Source organism: Delphinus delphis, chromosome X (assembly GCF_949987515.2).
Source record: "Delphinus delphis chromosome X, mDelDel1.2, whole genome shotgun sequence".
In the NCBI taxonomy this organism is placed as follows: Eukaryota; Metazoa; Chordata; class Mammalia; order Artiodactyla; family Delphinidae; genus Delphinus; species Delphinus delphis.
The window spans coordinates 1,286,706-1,313,968 of NC_082704.1; the positions used below are offsets into that span (position 1 = coordinate 1,286,706).

Consider the following 27,263-nt stretch of genomic DNA (forward strand, 5'->3'; position numbering starts at 1 on the left):
AGCGGTGACATTGGGTCAAAGGGCACGGATGTTTCGGTGGTTCTCACGCCGCCCGGCTGCTGCCGTCCAGAAAGATGGGTCCAGGCGACAGAGGTGGCCCCAGCTCTCCCAGCGCGGGAGGTGATCGGGGTGCCCTGGGCGGTGTCGGGGGCGCCTTTGTGAAGGAGGCTGGAGGAGCAGGCAGGGGTGACAGCGTGTGAGCGCGCTGCCCTCTAGAAAGAAGACGGCGAAAGGGAGGCCGCGGAAGGCTGAGCCTGCTGGCCCCTGGCTCTTCGCATTCTGCTGTTTCCCGTACACGCTTCTGTCCCTCCGGGTTTCGAAAAGGCACACATTTGAACTTTTAAACAATGTCTAATTACGCCCCCAGATCCATCCGCCCCTTCCTAAACTTCAGAAATCCGAGCGCGGGGCACGACCACAGCCCCGCCCTCAAAGCCTGGGAACGCTGGGCTCTCCCTCCTGAACAAAGCCTCAGAGGAGACCTCGGGGGCGGGGCTGAGTAGGGCCCCTCCCCTTGGCAGCCTGGCCTCCCGGCCCCGCGGCTCCGCCGGAGCGTGCGTCAGGGGCGGGGCGGGGCGGGGCGGGGCGGGGCGGGGCCGGCCCGGGCCCCTCCCACCCGGTGGCCGGTCGCCCAGCCCCGACCGGTGGCGGGGTGGCGCCTGCGGGCCGTGCTACCGCTCTGGGCCGCCATTGCCGGGCCTCTCGCTCCGCGCAGCGGAGCTCCCTCGCCTCGCGTCGCCGAGCAGAGCGGGGCGGCCGGCCTGACGGGGCTGCCCCTGACCGAGCTCGCATCCCCCCACCGCCAGGCAAGTCTCTGGCCGGCCCGGCCCGCGTCGCCGACCTCCAGGCCCGGGGGGCCGTGTGTGGGGCCCGAGCTGGGGCCTCCCACTCCCGCGTCCGGGAGAACCACTTCCACTTCCCAGGCCCAGAGGCTCCCGTGGGCACGATCGTGAGCCTCCAGGTTCCCGAGGCCCCTCCGGTCCCAGCCGGGCTTCTCTCCGCCTTCCCGAGGAGCCTGGCCATGTAGTTGGCCGAGCAAGTCGGTGCACCGACCGCGCCCGCCCCACAGCTGGGACCCAGCACGGGCTCATCATCCCTGACCCCCCACCCAAACCTGCTCTTCTGCTTTGTTGCCCCCCAGAGCGCACGGTCCACAAACGCTGCACCTGACGGCTGCCCCACCCCAGCGGGAGAAGTGGACATGAGGTTGGCAGGTGGGTGGCTTCCACAGTGAACCGGAGAGAGTTGGAAAGGAGACTTGGCTGGAGGCCCAGGTGTCCAGAGGTCTGTCTGGAAGGGCCAGGGGTGGTGGCACCACTGGGTTTGGGGGGGGGAGGGTTTATACATTTATTTATTTTTTATTTATTTATTTTTGGCTATGTTGGGTCTTCCTTGCGGTGCACGGGCTTGTCATTGCAGTGGCTTCTCTTGTTGCAGAGCACGGGCTCTAGGCACGCGGGCTTCAGGAGTTGTGGCACGTGGGCTCAGTAGTTGTGGCTCGCGGGCTCTAGAGCACAGGCTCAGTAGCTGTGGTGCACGGGCTTAGTCGCTCCGCGGCATGTGGGATCTTCCCGGACCAGGGCTCAAGCCCGTGTCCCCTGCATTGGCAGGCGGATTCTTAACCACTGCGCCACCAGGGAAGTCCCTGGGTTTTGTTTTTGAAACAGAGGACTCTGCACAAACACTCATTCTATGACCTTGAGCAAATCCTTTCACCTCTGAGGACTTCAGTTCCCAGCTCTCTCTTTTCAGCTGTGAGATGAGGATTATAATAGATTTCTCTCAAATGGGATAACTGGCCGCTGTTTGGAAAAAGTTGTGGCAGAGAGCTCCAGGGAGCACAGCGGCTGGGTGGACAGGGAGAGGCAGTGGTCTTAGATGAGAAGCTGACCATAGTGGCCCTGAGGTTGGATGTGAACCCAGTGCCAGCCCTACTGTCGCCTGGACAGCTAAGATGAAGGGGGCTTGCATGTACCCCGGGGAAGCTGACCCATGAGGAGCTGGCTGGGAGAGTGGGGCCTCAGGAGTGGTAGAATACAGCCAGTGCCCGTGAGGGTTAGTTCAAGGCACCTCTAGGTAGAGTCGAGGCAGGAGGGGAGCCGGAGAGTAGGGTAGAGGCAGAGAGGACACTGGGACAGGAGCTGGGGAAAGTCCAGCTTTTCAGGGGAGGGTCAAGGAGGACGATCTAAGCCAGAAGGACGAGGAGCATCCAGGTGGGGCTCAAGGGCGCCGTCCCAGAAGCCAGCCGAGCAGGGTTTCCGTGGGAGGGCCGCAGCCTGCGCGGCCACCTGAGGGGTCAAGGGACATTAGGGCCAACAGGTAACCCGGGGCGCTGGCATCAAGAAGGTCCCAGGCGGCCTTGGCCGCAAGCCGTCCTGCGGGGGTAATGGAGGCAAGGGCAGAGTGGAGCAGGTTGCGAGACGGGGAGGGAAGTCTGTGGAAGAAGCCAGCACACAGGACTTTGGAGAAGCCGGCAGGGAGAGGAAGGGAGGGTGCAGAGCCCCACCGCTGGCTGCGGATGTGATTCCGAAGGAGGCCTTTCCTCCCGCGGTTTCTGAGGATGGGAGGTGTTGAAAGTAGAGGGGAAAGGGCCTCCCTGGTGGCGCAGTGGTTGAGAGTCCGCCTGCCGATGCAGGGGACGTGGGTTCGTGCCCCGGTCCGGGAGGATCCCACATGCCGCGGAGCGGCTGGGCCCGTGAGCCATGGCCGCTGAGCCTGCGCGTCCGGAGCCTGTGCTCCGCAGCGGGAGAGGCCACGACAGTGAGAGGCCGGCGTACCGCAAAAAAAAAAAAAACAAAATAGAGGGGAAAGAGGGAGACAAAGTGACCGCTATGCTAAGAAAGCCGAGCAGGGTGGAGAGCTCGGTGCCCAGCTCACAGCAGGAGGACTGCCTGGCCTTCCAAAGGAGTAGGAACCTCCACCGTCACCGTCACAGGAGAAAGGAGGGCAGGATGGCAGGGACTCAAAGACATTGGTAGCCTCAGAAGCAGGAGGTTAGGAGGCCCCTCCACACCGCCAGGGAGAGCCAAGCTGAGCCTTGGGGTTGGAGCTCAGCTTCCTCCTTCACCCGCCAGGAGCTCCCACCTTCCTGGTCTCCACTCGCTTCTTCCCAAGTGCCTGGGGAGATCCGATCATGAGAGGCCCTGGGGTCGTTCGGGAGCTCGCTGGCATCTGAGGAGGCCTTGCCCGTGTCTGTCATGCCTCTAGGTCCCCTCCGCATCATGGCCCTGGTCATCTCCGTGGGCCTCACCTGGCTCGTAGCCAGCATCCTCCTCGGTGGGCCTGGCGGCGGCTTTCCTCGCATCCAGCAACTCTTCGCCAGTGAGTGTGGGACTCTCCCTCGTCCCGCTACGAGGTCCCCGGCGCGGCCACCTGGGCCTGCGGCCTGAGGCTCGGGGTGGAGGTGGCGGTGGCCTGGGTTTGCTGTCTCTTCCTGGCAGGGCACCTGTAGCTGCCCTCGGTCCGCCTCCTGGCATCCGGCACAGCCTTCCCCCTACCACCTAGTTGCTTCGGCTGGAAACGCCAATCCCCGCTAATTAGAATCCTTTGTTCACTGGGGCCCATGTGAGGGGCAGGGGGGCTTTTGCTGAACACTGGGGATGACTCCCAAGTTGTTCCCTGCAGGCTTTCTGCTGGGTTCTGAGATGGGGAGGGGACTCGACACCTCGTTACTGGTGACACATCACCTAAGTACTTTTTGCAATTCTGATCTACCCTTTTCCTGGAGCAGAGAGCTTTGCATCTGAACATCATTTAGACTTGAGCGGGAACGTACGTGGCAAGGTCAGCCTGGCTTAGCCCTTGGCCCCTGAACCTGACTGCCCCTGCACCTTGACTTCACAGTATAGGAGCAGGCTTCCTTGCTGCAGGCCCTAGGAAAGGTCCACACTAACAGAAACAACTCTCTGTACCCACAGGCCCAGAGAACTCAGTGACTGCAGGTAAGGCTCCTGTCACCTCCCTGCTCCTCCCCTGTGCCCACCCCTCTTACCACTTTTGTGACACTCGTGCCTGTCCCCAGCCCTCCAGGCTTTCTCTTCTCCATTCATCCCTCCCCAAACTAGCTGTCACAGCCCACGAGCTGCTTGCATGCTGTGAGCCTAGAAAACAAGTTACCTGCTTCCAGAATACACTAGGGGGACAGGCATAGGATAGACATTCCCATTCCAAAAGGGAGAAATTGGAAGGTATAAAGGGGTCATCAGTCTCAAGCAAGTCCCAAACCCAGCAGGGCAAATCCATTTGATTTCAAAGCGTAAGAAGAATCCCTGGGCCTTTGGTGGGGGTAGGGGGGATCTGGAACGTAGGGGACGATCCTACCCTCCCTCTGGGCCTGAGCCATCTCTGGCCTCTGCAGCCATTGCTCTGCCCTTGGAATCATCCTTCCTCCCTTCTGTCCTTTCTGTGTCCCTTTCGGTCCAGGCTGGCAGTGTTGCTACTGGTGTGAAATTCTCAAAAACTTTGTTGATCTCCTGTGCAATTCATGAGGGTCTAAGCTGTAAGACACGAGAATCCTCCAGATCTTTCCTGGATAACCTCACCTCTCCATTCCTAGCTTCCGCTGGCATGCTTGAGCGGGTCCACAGGCCATGCGGCCCAGCTCTTCATGAACAGTTGTCCAGCCACACCCTTGGTGTCCTCTCCCAAGCCTGCTTTCTCATTTTTTGCAATATGATTAGCCTGAGAATCTTCTAGATCTTCACATTCTGGTTCCTTCATACTTAACAGTTACATCCTCAATTTATGTCTCTTCCCTTACATGTTACTTTGAGCAACAAGGAGAAACCCTCAACACTGTGCTTGGAAATCTCCTCAGCTCAGTCTCCAAGTCCAGCATTTACAAGTTCTACCTTCCACAAAACAGTAGAAAACAACTTGGCCAAGTTCTTTGCCACTTTATGACAAGGATGGCCTTTCCTCCAGTGTCCCATAACATGTTCCTCATTTCTGTCTGAGAGCTCACCAGAAGCACTGTTAGCATTCACATTTCTATCGACAGTCTGGTCCCGATGACATGTGCCTTATCTCAGACCATAGAAGCTCTCTACTGCTCTTCTCTCTTCTTTCTGAGCCCTCACCAGAATCACCTATAATGTCCATATTTCTACCAACAGTCTCTTCAAGGCAATCTAGGCCTTTCCTAATATGCACCTCAAAATTCTGCAGCCTCTACCCATTACCCAATTGCAAAGCCATTTCCACATTTTTAGGGATTTATCATGGCAGCACCCCACTTCTTGGTATCAGAATCTGTATCAGTTTCCTGGGGCTGCCGTAACAAAATAGCACAAACCAGGTGGCTTAAACAACAGTTCCGGAAGGTAGAAGTCTGAAATCTAGGTGTTGGAAGGCTACACTCCCTCCAGAGGCTCCAGCTTCTGGTGGCCTCAGGTGTCCCTGGACTTGTGGCCGCCTCCCTCCCATCTCCGCCTCCATCTTCACAAGGACTTCTCCTCCATGTGTGTGTGTCTTCTCTTCTGTCTTTTATAAGAACACGTGTCATTAGATTTAGGTCCCACCCTATTCCAGGATGACCTCATCCTAATGAATTATAACTTCAATGACCTTATTTCCACAGAGGATCACGTTCTGAGGTCCTGGGAGTTGGGACTTGAGAACATCTTTTGTGGGGACACAGGTCACCTCGTAATAGAGACCAACCTCCTTGTGCGCTCTCCATGGGGTCCTTGCACCTGCCCTCCCAGCAGCTTTTCCTTCCCTCCTGTCCTCTGTTCCCGGTGGGGCCACAGCCCAGGCCAGCCCTCCTGCCTCCTTTCTCTTCTCCCACCAGTGGCCGAAGAGCCTCCCTGGGGTCCCTGTCACTTTGCCCTGAGGCCAGCCCCAGTGGGATACAGAGTGTCCATGGAAGTGTCCCTTCCTTGGCCTGAGCCACATCCCCACCCCACGCCAGTCCCTTGGTCTGTGGTCACTCATTCCTCCCTATGGGCTGGTCCTGACCTTCCCCTCTCAGATCTCGGGTGCCCCCAGGGCCAGGCCCATGGGTCACCCCTGTTGTCCCTACCCAGAGCCGAGGGCCAGGAAGTACAAATGCGGCCTGCCTCAGCCGTGTCCCGAGGAGCACCTGGCCTTCCGCGTGGTCAGCGGGGCTGCCAACGTCATTGGACCCAAGATCTGCCTGGAGGACAGGATGTGAGCCCCTCAGGCGGGTGGGGGCGGGGAGGGGAGCTGGGTCTGCGAGGACCGGGGTCGAGCAGGGTAGACGTGCCACTGGAAGGCTCTGTCCCCCTGCTAGGCTCATGAGCAGTGTCAAGGACAACGTGGGCCGGGGACTGAACATCGCCCTGGTGAACGGTGAGTTGCCCACGGAGCAGAGAGGCAAAGCTGAGCCGTGACCTGCCGCCCTCCTTCCACCCCGCCACCAGGGATTCGCAGGGGGGCCTGGGAAAGGGTCTGTGCGAGCTGAAGGCTCCACAGAAGAGGTGACCCGATGGACGAGAGCGTGGCAGCAGTGAAGAACTGGAAGTTTCCAGGAAGTGGGAGGCTGCTTCATGGGGAGCCCCTGGAGGGCCCCCAATACTGAGCAGAAGCTCCACAGCCTCGGGTGGGTCCCAGCAGTCTGAACGAGGGGCACGGTGGGCGTGAAGATGGGGGGAGGTGAAAAGCTTCCAGCAGCACCCATCCTTCCCTCCGACCAGGGGTAAGCGGAGAGCTCATCGAGGCCCGCGCCTTCGACATGTGGGCGGGAGGTGAGTCAGGCCGCGGCCTCTGCCTTCTGACTGTGGGCGGAATGACGGCATCTTCCCCCTGAAAGCTGCTCCTTCTGTCTGCTCGCTGGGGAGTCTTGAGCACTTCCTTGGGTTCAGAAAAGCCAGGGAGAAGGACAGGTGTATGGTCAGGGCTTCAGCCCTGGCTTCTTATACCATTTGGTCCCTGCACTCACTCAGCAGCCCTGGCCGGGGTGCGTCCCTGGCCTGATCACTACTTTAGTTTCCTCATCTGGAGAACAGGGGTTGGTGAGGGAGGGGTGCTCAGTGGTGCCTGATGCTCCATGGGAACTGTCCCCCTAGATGTCAATGATCTACTGAAGTTTATCCGGCCGCTGCATGAAGGCACCCTGGTGTTTGTGGCTTCCTACGATGACCCAGCCACCAAGTAAGTAATGGCCGAGGCTGGCCGAGGCCTCACCCTTCTGTGGTCATGGCTCATATCTCTTCCTTCTGTGGGGCAGGATGAATGAAGAGACCAGGAAGCTTTTCAGCGATCTGGGCAGCAAGAATGTGAAGGACCTGGCCTTCCGGGACAGCTGGGTGTTTGTAGGGGCCAAGGGTGTGCAGAACAAGAGCCCCTTTGAGCAGGTATGGGCACAGGCCCTGGGACCCCCACTGCCCGGCACAGGCCAGTCTGCCCTCCCCTCCTGCCTGCATCCTCTGAGGTCCCCTCTGTTCACGCCCAGCACCCACACACACAGCAGCCCACACGTCTTTAAGATGCTCCTGGGACTTCTCCGATGTTTGGGACTCTGCGCTTCTGCTGCAAGGGGCACGGGTTCAATCCCTGGTCGGGGAACTAAGATCCTGCATGCCAGGCTGCTCAGTCCTGTCCCATCCCCCCAAAACCCAGCACCCCAGTTCACACTGCACACCCTGCTCCCCACAGCAGAACAAGGCAAACAGGCTGTTCCACCAGTTTCTGGAAGGCTCCGGCTGCCGAAAGAGCAGCTCAGCCCCCAGAGAAGAAACGCCCCCTCTGGCCTCGCTCTTCCCGGAGCTTCCAGCGGCTCCCTGAGGGCTGGGTGAGGGCAGGGACACACTCCCCCTCCTTCCCTTCCTAGCGTGTGCCAGGCCCACCTAAGTTCAAAGAAGGTGATCCCCCCCTCCACCTGCGATGGGGCAGGCCAGGGCAGCTGCTGCCATCTTTAGATGAGAACGCTGAGGCGCTGGGACAGACAGGTGGCGGGTGCCCGAGGCTGCACGCTTGGTTGACCCTGGCACAGGGGGACAGGGAGTTCTGTCTGGCCCTGGTGCCCGAGGGCTGAGCCCGTGCCTTCCTGCCCCCACCGACCCGCAGCACGTGAAGAACAGTAAGCACACCAATAAGTACGAAGGCTGGCCCGAGGCGCTGGAGATGGAAGGCTGCATCCCCAGGAGGACCACAGCCAGCTAGCGGCCAAGCTCGAGGACCAGACTAAGCGAGGCTGTGTGTACCCAGTCAGGAGGGGGCGCCGGCACAGCGCCGAGGCCCGACCCCACGCCCAGCCAGGGGCACTCCTGCCCCAGCACGGCAGGGCTCCGAGGCAGTGACTGGTGACCAGACCATGCCCAGTGGTGGGGCTGCGCTGCGGCCCCATGGCGCTTTGTCCTGGGACCCCAGGTACCCGTCTCCTTTTCCTAAAGCGCTCTGCTGGCCGACACCCACCCAAGTCCCAAGCGCCTGAGGCCCCCAGTCTGGTAGCAGCTGCCTGGCAGGTCGGGGCATCTTCCGGAGCCTCTCCATTCCAGAGTGGCTCGCTGCTCTGCAGGCCAGTCCTGTTTCCAGTGTGATTCGTTCTGCTGAGCCGAACGCGGTGGCCACTCCCGGCGCCTGGCTGCCTCCTGCCTTGCTCTCGCGGGAAGGGGTGCCCGCCTGGGAGCCAGGCCGGCCGGGCAGTGAGGTCGCCGGCCCGATGGCGGTTCCCAGCGTGGCGGGTGGCAGCTCCTGCGGTTTGTCTGTCAGAGGGCCCGCTTTCTAAATGACGTCTTAATAAACTGGTGGCCCCCGAAGGAATGAGATGCATTCAGAGGGGAGTCGGGTGGTGTTGTCCTTGAGATGTGATTCAGGTGGTGAGCAGAGGGGCTCCCCTGTGGGCATCCCTGTAGCCTTGCCCTTAGACACGGCACAGGCCTATAGGGACAGGGATGGGGATTAAAACCAACCCAGGAGCTTCCCCCCTCCCCACAGCCTCCCGCGAGAGCTAGTGTGTCTCCCCCGCAGTGCTCAGCGTTAGATGCCTTTGAAATCAGGCCAGCAAGAGGCCGAGTCACGTGGGCCATTTGGCATTTCTCACAGATTGCAGTTATATTTCCCTGCAAGGGGTGAGAAGCAGCAAGAAACTATAAGGAGTTTTCTGGAAAAGTACATGAGGGTGCAGAAATGGTCTGGGGTCACAAAAAGGAGAGAAGGCGGTTGGGACTTCCCAGATGGAGGAATCGGGGCGCCAGCCAGGTAGGCTCAAGGGGGCCGTGGCCGGGGCAGTGGACCTGCGAGTCCCCCCTCTAGGGGTTAGGTGCTGCGAGAGTGTGAACACGGCATCAGGAAATGAAAGTATTTAAGGAGGTGGCAGAAGAGGAGAGAGAGGCGAGGGACGGCCCAGGACGAGAAGCTGTGCTTGTGAGGCCATAGCCACGACTGCAAAGGACCAGGAAGTGGAGACGTGAGGACGGCCCAGGTCGCTTACCTGGAAGATGGTGTTCACGGAAGCTGAAACGCTGCCTGACCCTGTGCCGAGAGCTTTATGTGTCTTCATTTTTAAATAGACTTCCTGTTTTAGAGCAGTTTTAGGTTTCCAGCAAAGTTGAGCAGAAAGTCCAGAGTTCCCACATACCCAGCCTCCACTGACACGTCATCACCACCCAAAGCCCAGGGTGGACATCAGGGTTCCCTCTTGGTGTCATACAGTCTGTGCGTTTGACAGTGTTTATAATGACGGGTACTTACCACTAGAGTATCATACATGTATTCATTTTTAAACCTTCTATTATGGACATTTTGAACATCCTCCAAAGTAGAGACACTAGTCTGATGAATCTACATGTACCCAGTGGGGCTGCCACAGTGATCATCGTGTGGCCAGTGTTTCATCTGCACACCCTAGCGAGCAATGCTGCTGGTTGCTGGTGAGCCCCATTTACGGAAGATAAATGGTCCCTGGTGTGCTCAGGAAAGTTTCCCTGGAGCTGGGAGGTTAGAAGCCAGATGAATAGGGCCCCACAAGGTTAGTCGCTTGCCCCAAATGAAACGCATCTCAGCGAAGGGCCGCACCGCAAGGCTGGGAGGTGCCTCTGTATTATACAACTGCTGAGCCAGCTGACCTGCCCCAGACCTTCACTGCGTGCGCCAGAGCCACACAGATGGAAACGGCAGGCCAGCTTTATCCCCCACGTGGCCCAACACAGGTAGGATGCTGACAGTGGTGTGCAATGCAGCCCGCCCGACCTTCCAAAGCGGAGGTACATCTTTACATCCTGCGGTCCTCTTCCGCCAGGGTTTTGTCCCCCAGGCCTACCCTCAGGAGTTAAGACATCGTCAGTTACAAATGACAGGGTCCCAACCCAACTGGCATATACAAAAATAAATACATAATGACGGGGGGGGGGCTTAATGTTCCTGTAGCAGACCCCAACGCCCATGGGTGATTCCAGCTCCAGTAACGTCCTTAGGATACAGGCTCTCCATCTCTCGGCTCCGCTTTTCTTTGTGTTTGCATCCTTTTCAAACATGCTGTCTTCCCCAGGCAGGGGGAGTGACAGTAGATGTCCCAGGTTAGCAACCCCAGCAAGAAAAGAGCTCCCACCTTCCCAGTCGTTCCAGCCCAAGTCCCCAGGCACTACCTTTCATAGGTCCAGATTGGATTATGGGTTTATCCTTGTCTCAATCTGTGTGGCTCTGATTGGCTACCTCTGGGCCTGTGCCCACCCTAGAGGCCAGTGTTGGGGTCATCCTCATGCAAACCTTGTGTACCGAGAATGGAGGAGGGATGGCCCCCCAAAGAAAACTCGGGGGCCGTGACCTGTTGCTGGGCATGCAAAAACACCAGTTGTCACTACATTTCCCGGTAAATACCAAATGCATCCCATACTTGTGCTTGTACGGAGTACGCCTTCCATGCGTGCTGATTTATCACACGGTCTACTTGGAGACCCCTGCCTGGAGAGCAGGAGGTAGGCACACTTTTCAGGGTCATCACTGTGGCCCTGTTAGCAGGACTGTGGCAGGTCTCCCATCTGAAGTGCACGGATGTTGTTTCAGCTGTCACTATCGTTTGTGCCATCTATTCTGTCGGTCCAACTGACTTCTCTTTTGGAACTAGATATCCTTGACTGATTCGTAGAGACCTTCCTTCTCCTCTGGGGTAAATTATTAATCCCCTAAACTAACTACAAACATTCTCTTGTCTTTAATTTAGCCACGCCTGTTTTCCTGCAGGGAAGGCCTCTAAACTCCCTCCTGTCGGACAGCCCACCAGCCCGCTCTGGCTTTTCAGGGAAGACTGAAAGGACTGACGGTAGAGCGGGGAGCAGCCTTCTAACTACATTTGCTCTCCTTGACCCCTGGCACCAATTCCCGTGCAGCTGGAATATAAAAACACAGGTTTCCTCAAGGGCTAACACATCTTTTAGGTTTTCCATCCCCAGTCCTTCCAGCTGACCCATCCCCCTTCTCCCTCTGGCCAGTTTTACCCCATCCTCAGGCAGCGACAGCACCACTGCTCTTTTGCAAACTGCAGTCTTCCACACAGCATGTGCCAAGTTCAGCCCTCTCACCTGTGCCAGGCTGCTTCCATCAGGACAGCTCAACCCATTTGAGAGGGACAGTACAGACTTTCTGGGACACCAAGTCCACACACACAAATGGCTTATGAACTGAGGCTAAAGAACAGCCTAGAGCTATGGCCTCTGAATGTTTCTGGATCATTGACATAAATCAAACCCAGAGTGTGTACCCTCACCATGTTTGTGTCTGCTTACATGTCACACGCATGTACTAATCTGAACTTTATAGCACACATACACAACTAGAATTTTTAAACAAGTAAAATGTATTTAAATAAGGCTAAATGAAAATAGGTTTTTATTTAAATGATTACAATTATTTATTGGAAAAATTAAATAGAAGAGATGCTACGGGTCTTTTTGGACATTCTCTACGATGTGTCTTATGAACCTCCTGGGGGCAAGAACCTGCAAGTTTGGGCACCACTGGCCTCCATCACAGCCCTGACAAGAGGTCTTCCAGAGCAGTGGGCAGCCCTCGTCCCGCTGCCTGACCGCAGGTGCCCAGCAGCCTCTGGGAACATGTAAACCCCCGTCATTCTACACTTGCTTGCTTACAGTCTTCCCATGTCCACATTCTACGTCCTCACCACCTTTTTGCCCTTCCTTATGCCATGTGTGTGCGTTCCTTTTCCGTGAAGCCTCCGGACCTTGCTGGTGGCCCCAAATAGTTTTGAGAGGTTTAAAAGTTCACTGATATTACACAGTGTGGAAATAGGCGCTCGGTCGACGTTTGAACGAAGGAAGGTGGAACAAGGCCGAGCCCGGGCCCCGGAGTCTGGGTCGGTCGGACCCGGCTCTCGGGCTACAGGACTGGGCGCCCTGAGCAGGACCGTGGGCGAAACCCTGACCCCAGTCTCCCGCCACCAGCAGCAGTCCTCGGGCGTCCTAGCTCAGCTAACGTCTAAGCCTGTGTCCCAGTGCCCCCAGAGGTCACGGCGTGTTTGGGAATGACTGGGGTGCCTACGCGGAGCGAGTCGCCCCGGCGGCGACCGCACAAGGCTGGGACCCGCGGCTCGGCGGCCACACGAGCCCGCACCCGGCGCCGACCAACCGCCACCCGGAAGGCTGACAAGCCGGCGCGCGCGCGCCACCTCGTCGCTCCCAGACACGACACATCCGGTCGGGACCCGCCCCGGCCGCCAGAGGTGAGGAGGCCGCCGCGGGGTGGGCGGGGCGGGGCCTCGTCGGCTCGGGGCGGGGCCCCGGCGGGCCGAGCTCGCAGGCGTCCACCCGCCCTGCCGGCCGCGGAGGCAGGTGAGAGCCTCGGTCTGGGAAGGGCGGTTGGAAGGCGGCTTCTGGCCCCGGCCGGGGAAGGGCCACCACCGCGCGTTCGTGAGGCCTGGCGCGGCCGTGGGGACCGGGAGTGGCGTGAGAGACCCCGGGACTGCCCGGGCGGGTCGCCGGCCTGCAGGCTGCGGGGCTGCAGCGCGAACCCGGCGGCGGCGCGCTCCTTCTCCCCTCCCTCCCCGATTCCTGCCCGAGCTCTGATTGTGCCCCATCCGCCAACTTCTGGACTCCCAGGTAGGGAGGAGACCCGGGTCAGCACTGCCAACTGCCCTGACACCGAACGCTTGGCCCGTGTGGAAAAAGCCACCGGCCCGGGGTTCCCTCGCCTGCCTAGGGGCGCATCTGCCCAAACTCTAATGGTACCTCAAGCAGAAATAGTGGGGATCCGGGCCAGACCCCTCACGCAGTGACTCAAAGCCGCCAGCAGTACTGGAAGGACGGGGTGGATAGCCCTTCGCCTCCTCTGCCTCTGAGCTGGCTCACAGCACCCGGCGCCTTCAGTGCCGGGCGCCTTCATCCTTTCCCTGTGACTCCCTCTGGTTTTCCTGCCTCCCTCTTCAGTGGTGGGACTCAAGGCTGGATCAGGGCCTCCAGGGTAAGTGACGCAAACCCCAAGCCAGGAGAGGCCATGGCATCCCAGGGTGGCACAGCGGAACTTCACCACCTACTTCCCCTGCTCCCCCGGCGTCGGTGAGGGGGGGGAGGGGGCAGGACCCAACCCTGATAGGATCTAGAGAAGCAGGGGCCTCTTCCGAGACTGGGACAGCGTAGGATGTGACTCAGTCAACAGTAATGATGAAAAATCACTGTGCCCTCATCCTGGTTGCTCCAGTTCCTGCAGGTGATGTGGCAATCGGCTGCTGGCTGCCCAAACTGAGAAGTGGAAGGAGACAAACGTACTCCTTTCCCCCTGAGGCGCCCTGCCCTCCTAGAAACACTCCTCCTGTCACTGGTAGTTCCAGGCTCTGCTAGGGCCATGTGTGGGCAGGGGAGGAGTCCCTGGACTTCGGCACAGTGGCTCTAGGAGCTCAAATTCTGGGACCGCCAGGGGAGTGGGAGCTCTGACAGAAGGAGGAGAACCCCCGGTGGACACGTGGCCCAATCTGATCCCTTCCTGCTGCCCCTTCCGGCAGCTCCCCTGGGGAGAGGGGACCTGTGCCCTCCCAGAACCCCCATCGCACCCCTGTCAGCAGGAAGGGTAGGCCAGGTGGCCATGCACAGCAATGCCGTTCATGCGCCAATGGTGAACATCAGCCCCTGGGGCCTTTGGCCTGGTGGCCACCCACTGCCCCACCCTTTGCCGGCTGCTCTCTGCCTGGCAGATGACACTCAAATGCCCTAACCTGCTCTCAGCGGGCCGGCTTCCTTGGCATCCCTGGGCAGTCCTTCAGAGATTTCGTCCCAGTGGTGGTACTGCTGCAGCTGCGTCTCAGAGCAGGTGGGGCACAGGCTAGTGGTGACAGGACTGAGGATGGCTCTCCCAGATCCTCTGGTATCGGGACATCTCCAGATGGTCACCGTGGTGGGCAAACCCAGGGAAATCAGCGCGTATCAGCGGGCTGAAGGCGAACTCCGACCTGTAGGTGGCCCCTCTGGGTGAGGGATGAGAAGCTTGAGGCAGTTGCGACTGGGATGGGGGCAGCCGAATGGCACTCAAGGGCCAGCACTAGGCCTTCCGTTTCCATCCCCAGGCTCGCGGCAAGGGGCGCTGCCACGTCTCCGAACAGTGGGCTTCCAGATCCTGCGCTCCTGGGCTCACAGCTGCTCGCCTTCACCAGCCACCTACCTCTCTGTGTCCCTTCTCTCCTCAGGAAGAGCTCTGCTATCAAGGAAGGCAGCACAGGGCCAGGCCTTGCCCATGGACCCTTCTCAGGACAACCCGACGGCACCCGCAGAGCTGCTCTCCTAAGCCGCAGGGGGCCCGGGCTCCCCACCTTTTGGGAGGAGCCATGGTGTTTAGAAGGTGGCTGGGCCTGGGGGGTGGCAGTGTCTGCATGGGCCCCCGAGGCATGCTCAGGGCCAGCCTGCTGCTTCTCAGCCTGCTCTGGGGGGCGCGGGGCACAGCCAGCGCCAGTCTCAGCGCGGCTGTGGGCCGTACCGTGCCCCTGACAGGGCGCCGCTACCTGAGCATTGGGGATGGCTCCGTGACGGAGTTTGAGTTCCCAGAGGAGAGCGAGGGCATCATCGTGGTCTCAAGCCAGTACCCGGGCCAGGGCAACGGGACGGGGCCCAGCCCCGTGCTGAGGGTCACCTCCCTGGACACAGAGCTGCTGACCATCAGGAACGTGAGTGCCATAGCCTGGGCTGGTGGGGGCGGCTTCGTGGTGAGCATCCACTCGGGCCTGCCTGGGCTAGCGCCACTCCACCTCCAGCTCCTGGACCCCTGTGAGGCCCCGCCCACGCTGGTTGAGGAGCGGAGAGATTTCTGCATCAAGGTCTCACGTGCTGAAGACCCTGCCGCCCTTGGCACTGACTTGGCCCACTTCTCAGAGAACCCAGTACTCTACCTGCTCCTGCCTCTTATCTTTGTCAACAAGTGTTCATTTGGGTGCAGAGTAGAGCTCGAAGTTCTGAAGGGGCTCCTGCAGAGCCCCCAGCCCATGCTGCTGGGCCTCCTGGGCCAGTTTCTGGTTATGCCCTTCTATGCTTTTCTGATGGCTAAGGTCTTCATGCTGCCCAAGGCCCTGGCTCTGGGCCTCATCATCACTTGCTCGTCGCCCGGCGGCGGGGGGAGCTACCTCTTCAGCCTCCTCCTTGGGGGGGATGTCACCCTGGCCATCTCCATGACCTTCATCTCAACAGTGGCTGCCACCGGCTTCCTGCCGCTGTCCTCGGCCATCTACAGCCGCCTGCTCAGCAGCCACGAAACACTCCACGTGCCCATTTCCAAGATCCTGGGGACCCTGCTGTTCATCGCCATCCCCATAGCAGCGGGCGTGCTGATCAGGTCGAAGCTCCCCAGGTTCTCGCAGCTGCTGCTGCAGGTCATCAAGCCCTTCAGCTTCGTGCTGCTCCTGGGCGGCCTCTTCCTGGCCTGCCACATGGGGGTCTTCATCCTGGCGGGCGTCAGGCTGCCCATTGTGCTGGTGGGCCTCACAGTGCCCCCGGTCGGCCTCCTGGTGGGTTACTGCCTGGCCACGTGCCTGAAGCTGCCAGTGGCCCAGCGTCGGACTGTCAGCATCGAGGTCGGGGTGCAGAACAGCCTGCTGGCCTTGGCCATGCTGCAGCTGTCCCTCCGCCGCCTTCAGGCTGACTATGCCTCCCAGGCCCCCTTCCTTGTGGCACTGAGTGGCACCTCAGAGATGCTGGCCTTAGTTACTGGCCACTTCATCTATAGCAGTGTGTGTGCAGTTCCCTGAGGCCCCCCGGGTCAAGCTTTCGCCACCCCTAGCCCCAGCCTCCACCCACGGCCCCCACAGTTCTGTGTACCAAAGGCCTTTAGTTCTCATGCACTCTATGCACTCAGAAAAATCCAGGCTTATTTTTTTTACTCGTTTTTTATTCTCCAGCTTTCAGTGCCAAAGAGGCCATGCTGAGTTCAGTAGGTGAGCACTGCCTAGAAAATATATTTCAATAAAAGAGAGAAGCAAGCTTGGGTCCCTTCCAGTCTTTGCCCTCTGAGGCCGGCGGGCGGCGGAGGGGGCGGGGGGGAGGGTGTGGCTGGGTAAGTGTGGGCCAGGGTGGAGGGCTGGCTTGGGTGACACGGTGACCTCTGCCCAGACTTTCTCTCTCAGCCCTTCTTACCCATGCATCCCCTCTGAGAGTTGGGTCTCTGTTCCAGAAGAAGCGGTGGGAAGATGAGAGCGGAGGACTGGCTCCCCCGCCCGCTCCCAAGCTCAGCTGATTTTCCATAGGCCGACTAGAAAGGAGGCAGCAGGAGGGCCGCGGGGCGAGCTCTGCAGGGCCGGGTCATCAGCGGACTCCTGAGAGGCAGGGAATCGGCCTCAGCGCCGACCTGTTCCGCCCTCGGGCAGTGAGCGGGGGCGAGCGAACCCCTGGCCCGCCTTCTCCCCAGAGTCCCAGCTCCCCGACTCCGCCGACCGGGCCCGACTAGTTCCTCCGCCCCTTCTCATCCCCGCGGGCTTCCCGGCTCAGTCGCCGCGGGGCCCGGGTCCGGGCCGGTCCCCGTGCTCCGGGGTGCGGGGGGGGGTTGCGGGGGCGCTGGGGAACGCGACACGGGGGGCGGGGCCGCGACGCCAGGCGCGCCCCTCGCGCGACTTCCGGCAGCGGCAGCTGGTTCTGGCGCGCGCCCGGGGCGGCGGCGCGCGGCGGGGGTCTGTAGGGCTTCGCGCCGGCCGGAGTGGACGCCGCCGCGGCCGCCATGCATCTAACAGTGAAGGCGCTCCAGGGCCGCGAGTGCAACCTGCAGGTAGCGCCGCCGGTCCCCGCCGCCGTGCCGGCTCACGCGGTTGGCCCCTGGGCGCAGGGCCGGGCCGAGGGCGGGGACGAACCGGGCGGGCTGGCCGCTCAGGGGAAGCCAGGAGAGCCGCCCTCCGCGGGGGCTGCGGCCTCACCGCCTGCCTCTCACCCTCGGCCCGGCCAGGTGTCGGAGGACGAGCTGGTGTCCACGCTGAAACATCTGGTCTCCGAGAGGCTGAACGTCCCCGTCCGCCAGCAGCGGCTGCTGTTCAAGGGCAAGGCCCTGGCAGGTAACCGGGGAGAGGAGACGCCCGGGGAGCCCCGCGGGAAGTCAGGGGATGGGGCGTCCGGGCCGATCCCGGGCAGCAGTGGAGTGGAGGGGGCTCTGGCCACTTGACCCCCGGGGAGGCTGCATCCTCAGCCGGATGCCGCGGCGCTCCGCCTGGCCTCCCCGAGGCCTTTCCCACCACCGCGGGCCACAGCTCCATCAATCTCTCTCGGGCAGATGGGAAAAGACTCTCCGATTACAGCATTGGGCCCAATTCCAAGCTCAACCTAGTGGTCAAACCTCTGGAGAAGGTGTTACTGGAAGAAAGCAGCGCGCGGACAGTGGCCGAGGCCCCGCCCCCACCCCCGGCCACCTGGCCTCTAATCTCCAAAGTCCTGGCCCGTCACTTCAGCGCCGCAGATGCCAGCAGAGTCCTGGACCAACTCCAGAGGGTGAGCAGGGTCGCCCGGGACTCCCACGTCCCACCCAGCCGCTCGCAGCCCCTGCCCCTATCCCAGTGTCCCCCCGACCCGCGCCGCTGAATCCTCCTGGCCTTCTCTCCTCAGGATTACGAGAGGTCCCTGAGCCGCCTGACGCTGGACGACATCGAACGCTTGGCTGGCCGCTTCCTGCACCCTGAAGTGACTGAAGCTATGGAGAAGGGGTTCTCCAAGTAGGATTCTCGGAGTGTGGGGAGGAGCCGGGCCAGGCCACAAACTGCATGTAGCATTAAATGTGTTCTCATGTTGCAATTCGGCTCATAATACTAGCTGGCGGGTACGCGGGTACCTGTATCCGGCTCTTGACCTGGGTTTGCTCCCACGTTTGGCGCTAGTGCTGAAGTGGGAGAGCCACAATCTGAGTCCAGCCAGCTTCTAGAAGTGCCTCAGGGTGAGAGGGTTGTTTGGGAGGGTTCTGAGGGGTGGGCTTTGGCATTCCGTGTTCAGCCCACTGAGGATGAACCCTCGAGCAATACCTTTCCAGGCCTGAAAGGGGAAGCAGCTGGCCCCTGCTGCCCAGTCCTGTCACCTCGCCTCTGGCAGGTCTGACATTGGCAGGTCAAGTGACAGCCAGCCTTGGGCCCCCTCAAGCTGCTGCCACCAGTGTGCACTCGATGAAGGGAAAGCGTGTTGGGGGGTCTGGGACGTCACCCAGCTCTGGAGTGTTACCTTGGGCAAGTCCCTGTGCCATGTTGGTCCCCAGCCATTGACTCTGCACAGTGAGGGCCACTCCTTAGACCTCAGTCAGTTTCCTTTACCCCCAACTCCCCCGGCGTCGGGAGTCTGCAGCCATCCTCCCCCTTGTGTCCCAGATACAAAGTGAGGCCAAAAGCTGAGTGATGGCCAAGCGTGGCCCAGAGATGGGATGCCCTGGCCCTTAGTGTCACAGCTTTTCTCTGGGCACCCCCTCTGCTTGTCTCCTCCTGGACACGGGCGGTCCTCGACCCTTAGAGATGACAGGTGATGGGCTCGAGGTTACTCAGCCAGGCCCCTACACCCTGCGCTCACCCACAGCCTGAAAGTAGACCCTTCCCCTGCCGCGTGTGTACAGGGACTTTCACTGTGCACACCACTCACTGCCTGACAAGGAACCTTGGGGGGCCAGGGAGGGGCAGAAGCCGCTGGCGGGTGGGCCCTAGAGATCATCGAGGCACCTGCTCCTTGGAGGAGGGCGCCTGGGCCGCCCTCCTGCCTGGGCCTCGTGGGGTAAGCGCCGGGTCCCGGGCTGGGAGGACGGACAGAGGCCTGACGGGCAAAGGCTTTGAAGAACAGATGGAAGGCCCTGGCCCCGCCCCGCAGCAGGGCCCGTGTGACAGACTTGCCTGCACTCTCATTTCGCTTCCGTCAGGAAGGTTTATACTGACACTTCCAGTCGCACTAGAGGTGAATGTGAGACTTTGATCTGAAAGGAACTGTATTAGCTGGGCGGCTTTTGGTTTCCAGTAATTGATTTAACCGTAGAGGAAGTTGGTTTAAGCAATAAAAGAAATGTATTGGTTTACGAAACTGAGAAGTCCAGGGGTATTGGCAGCAGATAAACAGTTTCACCAAATACCCAGTTTCTTCCTACCTCCCCTCTGCACTCTGCAGCGTCTGCTTCATCCCAGGCCTCTGCCTCAGGATCAGAAGATGGTTGCCTGCAGCTTCCACCAAATCCCTCGATCACAGCCAGCAAGGAGCACCTTCCCGACCTGTAGCGTAGCTTCTTTCCCAGATGCCCCCGGCAAATAAACGCTGTCCTTTCGTTGGTCAGAACCGGGTGGTGCCTCCATCATTTTGGCGGGGGGGGGGGGGGGGGGCTTGGGCGGGAGAGGGGGATTCTCAGCGAAAGCCAGGTCCTCGGGGAGGGCTGACCGGTGCAGTGCAGGGGAGTGACAGACGCAGACGCGTGTTGCAGACAGCCCCTAGAGGCGGTTGTTGAGTCCCTTGTGCCAGTGCCTCCCGGCTTGGGGGTGACAAAGCCATCTGCTGGGTGTCAGGAAGTCGGTGGCGGGTCGATCAGGCTGGACAGGGAGACAGGAGTGGCGTCTTCAGGGTGTATGGTAGGCGCCTCGCTGACACAACCGACTGGGATCTGGACCCGGTCTGATTCCACAGCCCCGTGCAGCCTTCCATGACGTTCGGGAGCGGCCTGTGGACACGATGTCCTAGATGCCGTAAGGACGGATGAGACGGCTTCCCTGGGAGCGTGGCATAAAACGAGGGGAGAGGACTGGGCCATGAGGGACTTCACCAGCTGGAGATGCCGTGGAGGCTGCAGGGAGAGCTCGGTGTCAGAGGCCAAGAACGCCCCCCCAGGAAGGCGTGGGGGGGGTTGTCTAGTGGCGCCGAGAAGCACAGGGAGGGCATAGCAGAGCCTCCTCTCGCCTCGGTAGCGAGAAGGCCGTCGGCAGCGCCGTGGGGAAGGGGCCGTGACGGTGGCCGCGGACCCCTGCTTCCGGAAGCTTGTCTGCGCAGCAGGGCGTAGCTGTGCAGGGGCAGGGCCGGGGCGGGAACATGGAGAGGGAGGAGATGCTGCCGGCATGAGAGATGGGAGGCCCGGGTGGGAAGGCCCATGCCATCGTGAGAGGAGACGGGCGACCGCACGTGAAGACAGAATGGCCGCAGGCGGCATCCCGCCTTTGCCCTTAGATTCTCGGGCTGGCCCCATGTACACCGCAGGCTCCAAATGCTGAGATCCTTCCACAGGGGCCGGAATGTCTATCGTGGGCACTGTACCCCTTGGGCCAAGTGTCCGCCCCGGAGGTGGGTGCTGACCCACCTGTTACCCCCTGGCCCCTGGCCACTGTGTGGCCCCGAGACCCGCTGTCCACTCCTCACAGAGGGGCCTCGAGCCAGTCGCTGATCCCCAGGGCCGTGGGGTGCAGCTCACAGCCCTGTGGTGACCACAGTGCCGCTAGGAGACGGCAGGATGAGTGAAGGGCCCAGCTGAAGTGGCCTCGCAGACAAATGGGCTGTGGCACCTGGGATGAGATGCCTGTGATGCCATTTCCCACGGGCACACAGGAGGAGGGGCAGACTCAGAGGAAAGCAGCGTTTCTTTGGGGGTGGGGCTCATGGAGTTGGAAGCACCCAGGCGACAGATCAGCCGTGCCCACAATTTGCTGGCGCCTTGCAGGCTTTCCCTACGGGCCTGGACGAGACCGGGCCTCACCAGCTCCAGTAGGCGGGACAGGCGCTGTTCAGCCGCGCCAGGCCCTGCAGCAGCAGACGCGACAGCCGTGGCGGCCTCAGCCCTCCGGGCCTTGAAAAGCCTGCAGGAGACAGTCGCCCCTGTCCCCCTCCAAGGCCCAGCCAGAGCAGCCTCCCCTAGTTCCTGGGGACCTGCCCCTGGCCACCTCTGCTGCCGCCCTCTCTGCTTTTCCTTCCACTTGGTGGCTCACTCCTCTGGCTCCTTTGTGGGGGGGTTCTCCCCCCACACCCCCATCTCTTACTGTCGGGGGGCCCCGAGACTCTGTCCCCGGACCCCTTCTCCATGTCACTCCCTGGGGAGCCTGCCCACCTTCATCACCATTTCTGAGTTTTGCACCCGTGTCTGTGGCTCATCCCAGCCCTGTCTCTGAGCTTCAGGCCACAGCTCTGGGCTGTGACTCCCTTGTAAAGTTGCATTTTCCCTCCCCAATGCACAAGTGATCTGGGTGACACCTTGAGACCCAGTGACTATCTTTTCCCCAGCAAGCTTTATCTCATGGTTTTACCATCCAAGGATGATCCCCAACTGGATGAATTGCATTGGTGGCTGCAAAATGGTGGTTTTCTCATGCTTTCCTTCTTTCTACAATTTTTAGTTGGCATTTCTCTATAAAGAGCTTTCCCTTTTCACAATTGTCATGGTGGACGCATCGTTTCTTTGTTTTTTAAATAAATAAATTTATTGATTTATTTATTTTTGGCTGCGTTGGGTCTTCGTTGCTGCGTGCGGGCTTTCTCCAGTTGCGGCGAGTGGTGGCTGCTCTTCACTGCGGTGCGCGGCCTTCTCACCGCGGTGGCTTCTCTTGTTGCAGAGCACAGGCTCTAGGCGCGCGGGCTTCAGTAGTTGCAATGTGCGGCCCCAGTAGCTGTGGCACACAAGCTTAGTTGCTCCGCAGCATGTGGGATCTTCCCGGACCAGGGCTCAAACCCGTGTCCCCTGCGTTGGCAGGCGGATTCTTAACCACTGCGCCACCAGGGAAGTCCCTGCATTGCTTTTTTTTTGGACTATAGCGTGCATAGAGTAATGTGCATAAATCGTCAGTGTCCAGCTCAATGGAATTTAAAGTGAATACATGTATGCCGCCTTCCCTGGTGCCTCCTCCAAAAGGTTGAATAGCCTTTTGGATGCTCAGATATTCTAGCTTTGGTTCTTTCTGGTTGGCTCCCATGTCCTTTTGACATACCTCATCCTTTTGCTTTTCAAGCATGTCCTTACTTTCTGGCACCACAAGGTGCTCCAGGCTCATCTTGTATTTTTTCCTGCCCCATACCTAGAATCTTCCACCTCTCCAAGGACCTCTGGTTCCTTTTAGTGGAGAATGGTATTGAGAAACCAAGGTCTGGGTACAGGGTGTGTTCATTGCTACTGGAGTTTCACTGCTTCTAGACTCTTTCACTGGACAAAACTAGGAAATCTATTTTTTAAGAGTTCATACTGCAGTCCCCAATTCCAGTCTGGCAGTACAGTTCTTTTCCCTCATTCCACAGTGAGGTTCCTGTCAACATCCATGTACGGATATATTTACTCATGTCCTCTACCAGATACAGTCTACCTTAGACTCTAGCTCCACAATCACCTCAACACTATCATTGCCAACAACATACGTACTGGGAATAGAGTGGAGTCTTTCTGTCCTTAGAATATAGCCCATGAAGGGAGCACAGTCAGAGGGCTGAATTTGGAAGGTACCTGACTTATTTTCTCTGTGTGGTTCTGTTGTCAACTGGATATGCAGTTAGGCTTATTTGCTTTTGTTTATATTCAATTTTGGCTTTTTTTCACTCTTTCAAATATATGTATTTTTTTAATTATTTATTGATTTATTTGGCTGTGCTGGGTCTCAGCTGCAGTGTGCAGGATCTTCGTTCCCTGACCAGGGATCGAACCCCGGCTCCCTGCATTGGGAGCGCAGAGTCTTAACCACTGGACCACCAGAGAAGTCCCTCAAATGTATTTTTGAACATATAAAATATTTGCATGGTTCAAAGTCAAAACTATACAAAAGGATATATTACAAGAAATCTCATACCCATCTCAACCCCCTATAGGTGATAATTTTCACTAGTTTCAGGGTTTTCCATCCTCCTTACATTTTTTTCCCCAATAAGCATGTGTGTCTGTGAGCGTGTGTGCAGTTGTCATTTGCACCCTGCTTTTTACATATTTTCATATAACAATATATCCTGGAAATCATTTCATTTTTCATTAGAGATTTTCATTCTTTTTACTGCTGCTTAGGACTATTGTATGAAGAACCTAGGGGTAAGACGGGAATAAAGACACAGACCTACTAGAGAATGGACTTGAGGATATGGGGAGGGGGAAGGGTAAGCTGTGACAAAGCGAGAGAGTGGCGTGGACATATATACACTACCAAACGTAAAATAGATAGCTAGTGTGAAGCAGCCGCATGGCACAGGGAGGTCAGCCCGGTGCTTTGTGACCACCTAGAGGGGTGGATAGGGAGGGTGGGAGGGAGGGAGACGCAAGAGGGAAGAGATATGGGAACATATGTATATGTATAACTGATTCACTCTGTTATAAAGCAGAAACTAACACACCATTGTAAAGCAATTATACTCCAATAAAGATGTTAAAAATAAATAAATAAAATTAAGTTAGAAAAAAAGAAACAAACAAAAAAAAAGGACTATTGTATGAATGAAACACAATTGATTTCACCAGTTCCCTGCTGATGGATATGTGCGTTGTGTCCAATAGTTTTCTATTACCAGTTATATTACAGTGAGTAATTTTATAAATATGTTGTTTCATATTTGTGAAGTAACTTCCTACATGTGGCATTGCTAGGCCCAAGACACTGAGTTTTGTACTTGCTTAATACACTGTTTCATCCGACAAGCAGCAAAGCACCTACTGCATAAACTGCAGTGAAAGTGTACCAGAGACAGTACATCAACAGAAGTGAACAAAACAAAGTTACAATTTCAGATTATTAGAAAGGCAACAGACTGAAATGGGCAAATGTGATGAAGGGTGCCTGGGGGTAGTATGTTAGATTGGTGATCCCGAAGGCCTCTCAGAGGTGACACTGGAGCGAAGATCTTAACATCTTATCGACAAGAAGGAACCAGCCACGGGAGTCTGGGGACAGAGTCTTCCAAAGAGGAAGAGTAAGTGCAAAGGGGGACGGGGGCAGGCCACCCTTGGTCAGGAGCAGAGAAAAGAAAGACCCTAGAGGCTGCAGAGTGAGGAAGTAGGCAGGTGGGGGCAGAGAGTGGAGGAGCCGGGAGCCAGGTCACACAGGAAGGAGTTTGGTTTTGATTCTAAAGGCAATGGGAAACTGTTTTAGGATTTTAAGCAAGGACATGATATGATGTGATTTATATCAAAAATTAAGAACTGATTCTACTGTGTGGAGAGAAGTGGGGTGATTTAGGATTTATTTTCGGGGAGATCCAACAGGCTTCGGTGATCCAGTTCAGCTTTTTGCCCTTCCTTATGATTACAAAGTAGGAAAATAGAAAACTAACAGGACTATCACCATCGGAAATTTCACGGCAGTTTAAAAACTTATTTTTGATTAAAAATGTCGTATAAGGGCTTCCCTGGTGGCGCAGCGGTTGAGAGTCCACCTGCCGATGCAGGGGACACGGGTTCGTGCCCCGGTCCGGGAAGATCCCACATGCTGCGGAGCGGCTGGGCCCGTGAGCCATGGCCACTGAGCCTGCGCGTCCGGAGCCTGTGCTCCGCAACGGGAGAGGCCACAACAGTGAGAGGCCCGCGAACCGCAAAAAAAAAAAAAAAGTCGTATAAGGTCACTGTCAAAAACTTGCAGGAAAACAGAAAAAGGAAGTTAAAATCGCGTCACACAGTTTGCGAAGGGCCAGGGCTTTGGGAGGGAGCCTCAGTTCCTCTGCGGCCAAGGGAGTCTTGGAGGACGCCCAGCCAGGCCGGTTCCGCGGGAAGCCACCACGCACCCCCTCGACCTCAGCGGGGCCTGTTTGCGCAGGCGCACGGGGCGGAGTCAGCGCGAGGGGCGGAGCTTCAGGAAGGAGCCGTTGTCTCTTAGCCGACATCGGAGAGAGCGGATGGGGAGACCAGCGGCCCGAAGACAGAGTCGGAGGCAGAGCGCGCTGCAGCCATGCAGGCGGCAGAGGCGGACGCAGGCGCAGGCAGGATGGCGGGCGGCGCTGAAGGCCTGGACAGCCAGGGGGGCAGCGGGGGCAGGGGGGACCGGGGCGGCCCTCGCAGCGGGGGTGCTGCTGCCGCTGCAAACGACGGAGCTCTGTGTGCCGCGCCGGCACAGCACTCTCCGGGGCCGGGCGGACACCCCGCGTCCACAGCCAGAAGGCCGGGAAGCCGGCCACACGTATTGTATCCTACCCGAGGGCGGAGTGGGAAATGGGCTGCAGGCTGCGTGCGGTGGGAGGTGGGACAGAGGGACGCACGAGTCAGGGGCAGCCTGGGAGCGAAGGGGAGAAGGGGGAGTCAGGGGCTGCTGCGGGGTGGTCTTGAGCGGGAGAAATAAGAGCAGAAGGAAAGCCGGGGCGCCTGGGGGCGAAGAAATGAGAGCACGGGGCAGCGGGGCGGCTGGGGTGGACTGGGGCCAGGCGTGGTCTGGGGGGCTGGAAGCAGTTCTGAAAGGGGTGAGGCTGGTCAGGGTGCCCTGAGACAGGGCCCAAAGCACCAGATCCGTGTGGATGTTGCCTTAACCGAATCTCCATCAGCGCCCTAAGTGTGCCTTTCCCGTCCACCTTGGAGGCGGAGATCGCCCGTGGGTCCCTGGCCCCAGATGCCGAACTGCACCATGGGGCTGTTGGGAAGGAGCTCACAGTAAGCGGCAGCGTCCTGGCGGTGTAAGTTCTAGAAAGGGCTGCTTGGGAGTGGCAGCAGGTGGCCGGGCCAGTCTCCCCCAAGGGCGCTCTATTGGAGACTCGGAGATACTCCAGGGTTGGATCTAGGGAGGTGACACGGTGCACTGGACCCATCTCCGCCCCAGCGGGCACTCCAGTGGAGATGGCAGCGGCTTCGGTGTCATAGAGGGGCAGAGCCAGAGAGGGACTGGAGGGGTTGCTACCATCGCCTTGATTTTCTTTTTCCATCACTTTTAGCCACTGGAGAGCTGAAGATTCCCACCTCCTCCAAATTTCCATCGTCAACTTTCTTGACCAGCTTTCTCTGGTGATACGGACCATGCAGCGCTTTGGGCCCCCTGTTGCACGCTAAGCCAGGGCTAGAGAAGGGGATTAAGGTCTAAACTTGTGTCCCTTCCTAGACAGTGCATCCCTCCTAGGGCAGTGATTTCTGTAGTAGTTGCCACTTTATTATGGGGGCGTCATCTTTTGCCTCTACTGGCCCTTGCGTGCTGAGGGTTCACTTACTTTGTTTGGTGCTTAAATGTTTCTTAACTACTGAAAATAAAACAGCTATGGGGCTTCCCTGGTGGCGCAGTGGTTGAGAATCTGCCTGCTAATGCAGGGGACACGGGTTCCAGCCCTGGTCTGGGAAGATCCCACATGCCGCGGAGCAACTGGGCCCGTGAGCCACAACTACTGAGCCTGCACGTCTGGAGCCTGTGCTCCACAACAAGAGAGGCCGCGAGAGAGGCCTGCGCACCACGATGAAGAATGGCCCCCGCCTGCCACAACTAGAGAAAGCCCTGGCACAGAAACGAACACCCAACAAAGCAAAAATAAATTAATTAATTAATAAAACTCCTACCCCCAACATCTTTAAAAAAAAAAAAACAAAAACTGAGCTACGATGCTATGTCTGACTTTATTTTCAACTACAGCACCTTTAAATATTCTTGCCTCTGTCCTTAAATTGGAGGGGAGGTTCTGTGATTCAGATATTCAAGTAGTACAATGCAACTGAAGTCAGTTTAAGAAATGGAAGAGGATAGGTCCTGTCTGTCATTCAGTATTAACTACTGTCAACATTTTGGAATATTTTCTTAGTTTTATAGTGGTATTTATGTAGTAAATGTGTAACAGTAATAATATTTTGCAAGTTTAGCATTTTTCTTCATATTTTTCATCTAACATGAACCTTTTTCTAAAAATTCTTCAAAAGCATTATTGAATGGATACATAAAAGATACATTATTGAATGTTTGAATTATTTTCAATTTTTGCCATATTATATAGGTAATGATTCAGTGGAATGCTGGTATGTGGAGCTTTGCCTGAGTGATTGTT

The 27,263-nt window shown here is 58.2% G+C and overlaps 4 protein-coding genes across 9 annotated transcripts; all 4 read left to right on the plus strand.

The window, feature by feature from the left end:
• Positions 1–740: 740 nt before the first annotated feature.
• Positions 741–9,141, plus strand: FAM3A (FAM3 metabolism regulating signaling molecule A). Of its 2 annotated transcripts, XM_060001653.2 has the most exons (10): positions 741–806; positions 1,142–1,214; positions 3,208–3,321; positions 3,918–3,941; positions 6,027–6,150; positions 6,254–6,312; positions 6,657–6,707; positions 7,029–7,113; positions 7,190–7,316; positions 8,029–9,139. In XM_060001653.2, the coding sequence occupies exons 2-10, from the start codon at positions 1,202–1,204 to the stop codon at positions 8,122–8,124; spliced, it is 693 nt and encodes a 230-aa protein (XP_059857636.1). In that variant the 5' UTR covers positions 741–806; positions 1,142–1,201; the 3' UTR covers positions 8,125–9,139. The 2 variants fall into 2 exon arrangements, with proteins under 2 accessions (XP_059857636.1, XP_059857637.1); XM_060001654.2 differs by lacking the exon at positions 6,657–6,707 and having other exon boundaries at positions 8,029–9,141.
• A 3,075-nt stretch (positions 9,142–12,216) lies between these two features.
• SLC10A3 (solute carrier family 10 member 3) lies at positions 12,217–16,839 on the plus strand. 4 transcript variants are annotated; one of them, XM_060003137.1, is made up of 3 exons: positions 12,217–12,637; positions 14,591–15,064; positions 15,152–16,839. In XM_060003137.1, exons 1-3 carry the CDS (start codon positions 12,440–12,442, stop codon positions 16,136–16,138), a joined length of 1,659 nt encoding a protein of 552 aa, XP_059859120.1. In that variant the 5' UTR covers positions 12,217–12,439; the 3' UTR covers positions 16,139–16,839. The 4 variants fall into 4 exon arrangements, with proteins under 4 accessions (XP_059859120.1, XP_059859119.1, XP_059859121.1 ...); XM_060003136.1 differs by having other exon boundaries at positions 14,591–16,839; XM_060003138.1 differs by lacking the exon at positions 12,217–12,637 and adding an exon at positions 12,731–13,013 and having other exon boundaries at positions 14,591–16,839.
• Positions 16,840–16,961: 122 nt separating this feature from the next.
• Positions 16,962–19,652, plus strand: UBL4A (ubiquitin like 4A). 2 transcript variants are annotated; one of them, XM_060003141.1, is made up of 5 exons: positions 16,962–17,148; positions 17,323–17,428; positions 17,644–17,858; positions 17,973–18,079; positions 19,497–19,652. In XM_060003141.1, the coding sequence occupies exons 1-5, from the start codon at positions 17,101–17,103 to the stop codon at positions 19,606–19,608; spliced, it is 588 nt and encodes a 195-aa protein (XP_059859124.1). In that variant the 5' UTR covers positions 16,962–17,100; the 3' UTR covers positions 19,609–19,652. The 2 variants fall into 2 exon arrangements, with proteins under 2 accessions (XP_059859124.1, XP_059859125.1); XM_060003142.1 differs by lacking the exon at positions 19,497–19,652 and having other exon boundaries at positions 17,973–18,158.
• Positions 19,653–25,140: 5,488 nt separating this feature from the next.
• LAGE3 (L antigen family member 3) lies at positions 25,141–26,628 on the plus strand. Its single transcript, XM_060002894.2, has 3 exons — positions 25,141–25,437; positions 25,791–25,919; positions 26,175–26,628. The coding sequence occupies exons 1-3, from the start codon at positions 25,205–25,207 to the stop codon at positions 26,287–26,289; spliced, it is 477 nt and encodes a 158-aa protein (XP_059858877.1). The 5' UTR covers positions 25,141–25,204; the 3' UTR covers positions 26,290–26,628.
• Positions 26,629–27,263: the final 635 nt, after the last annotated feature.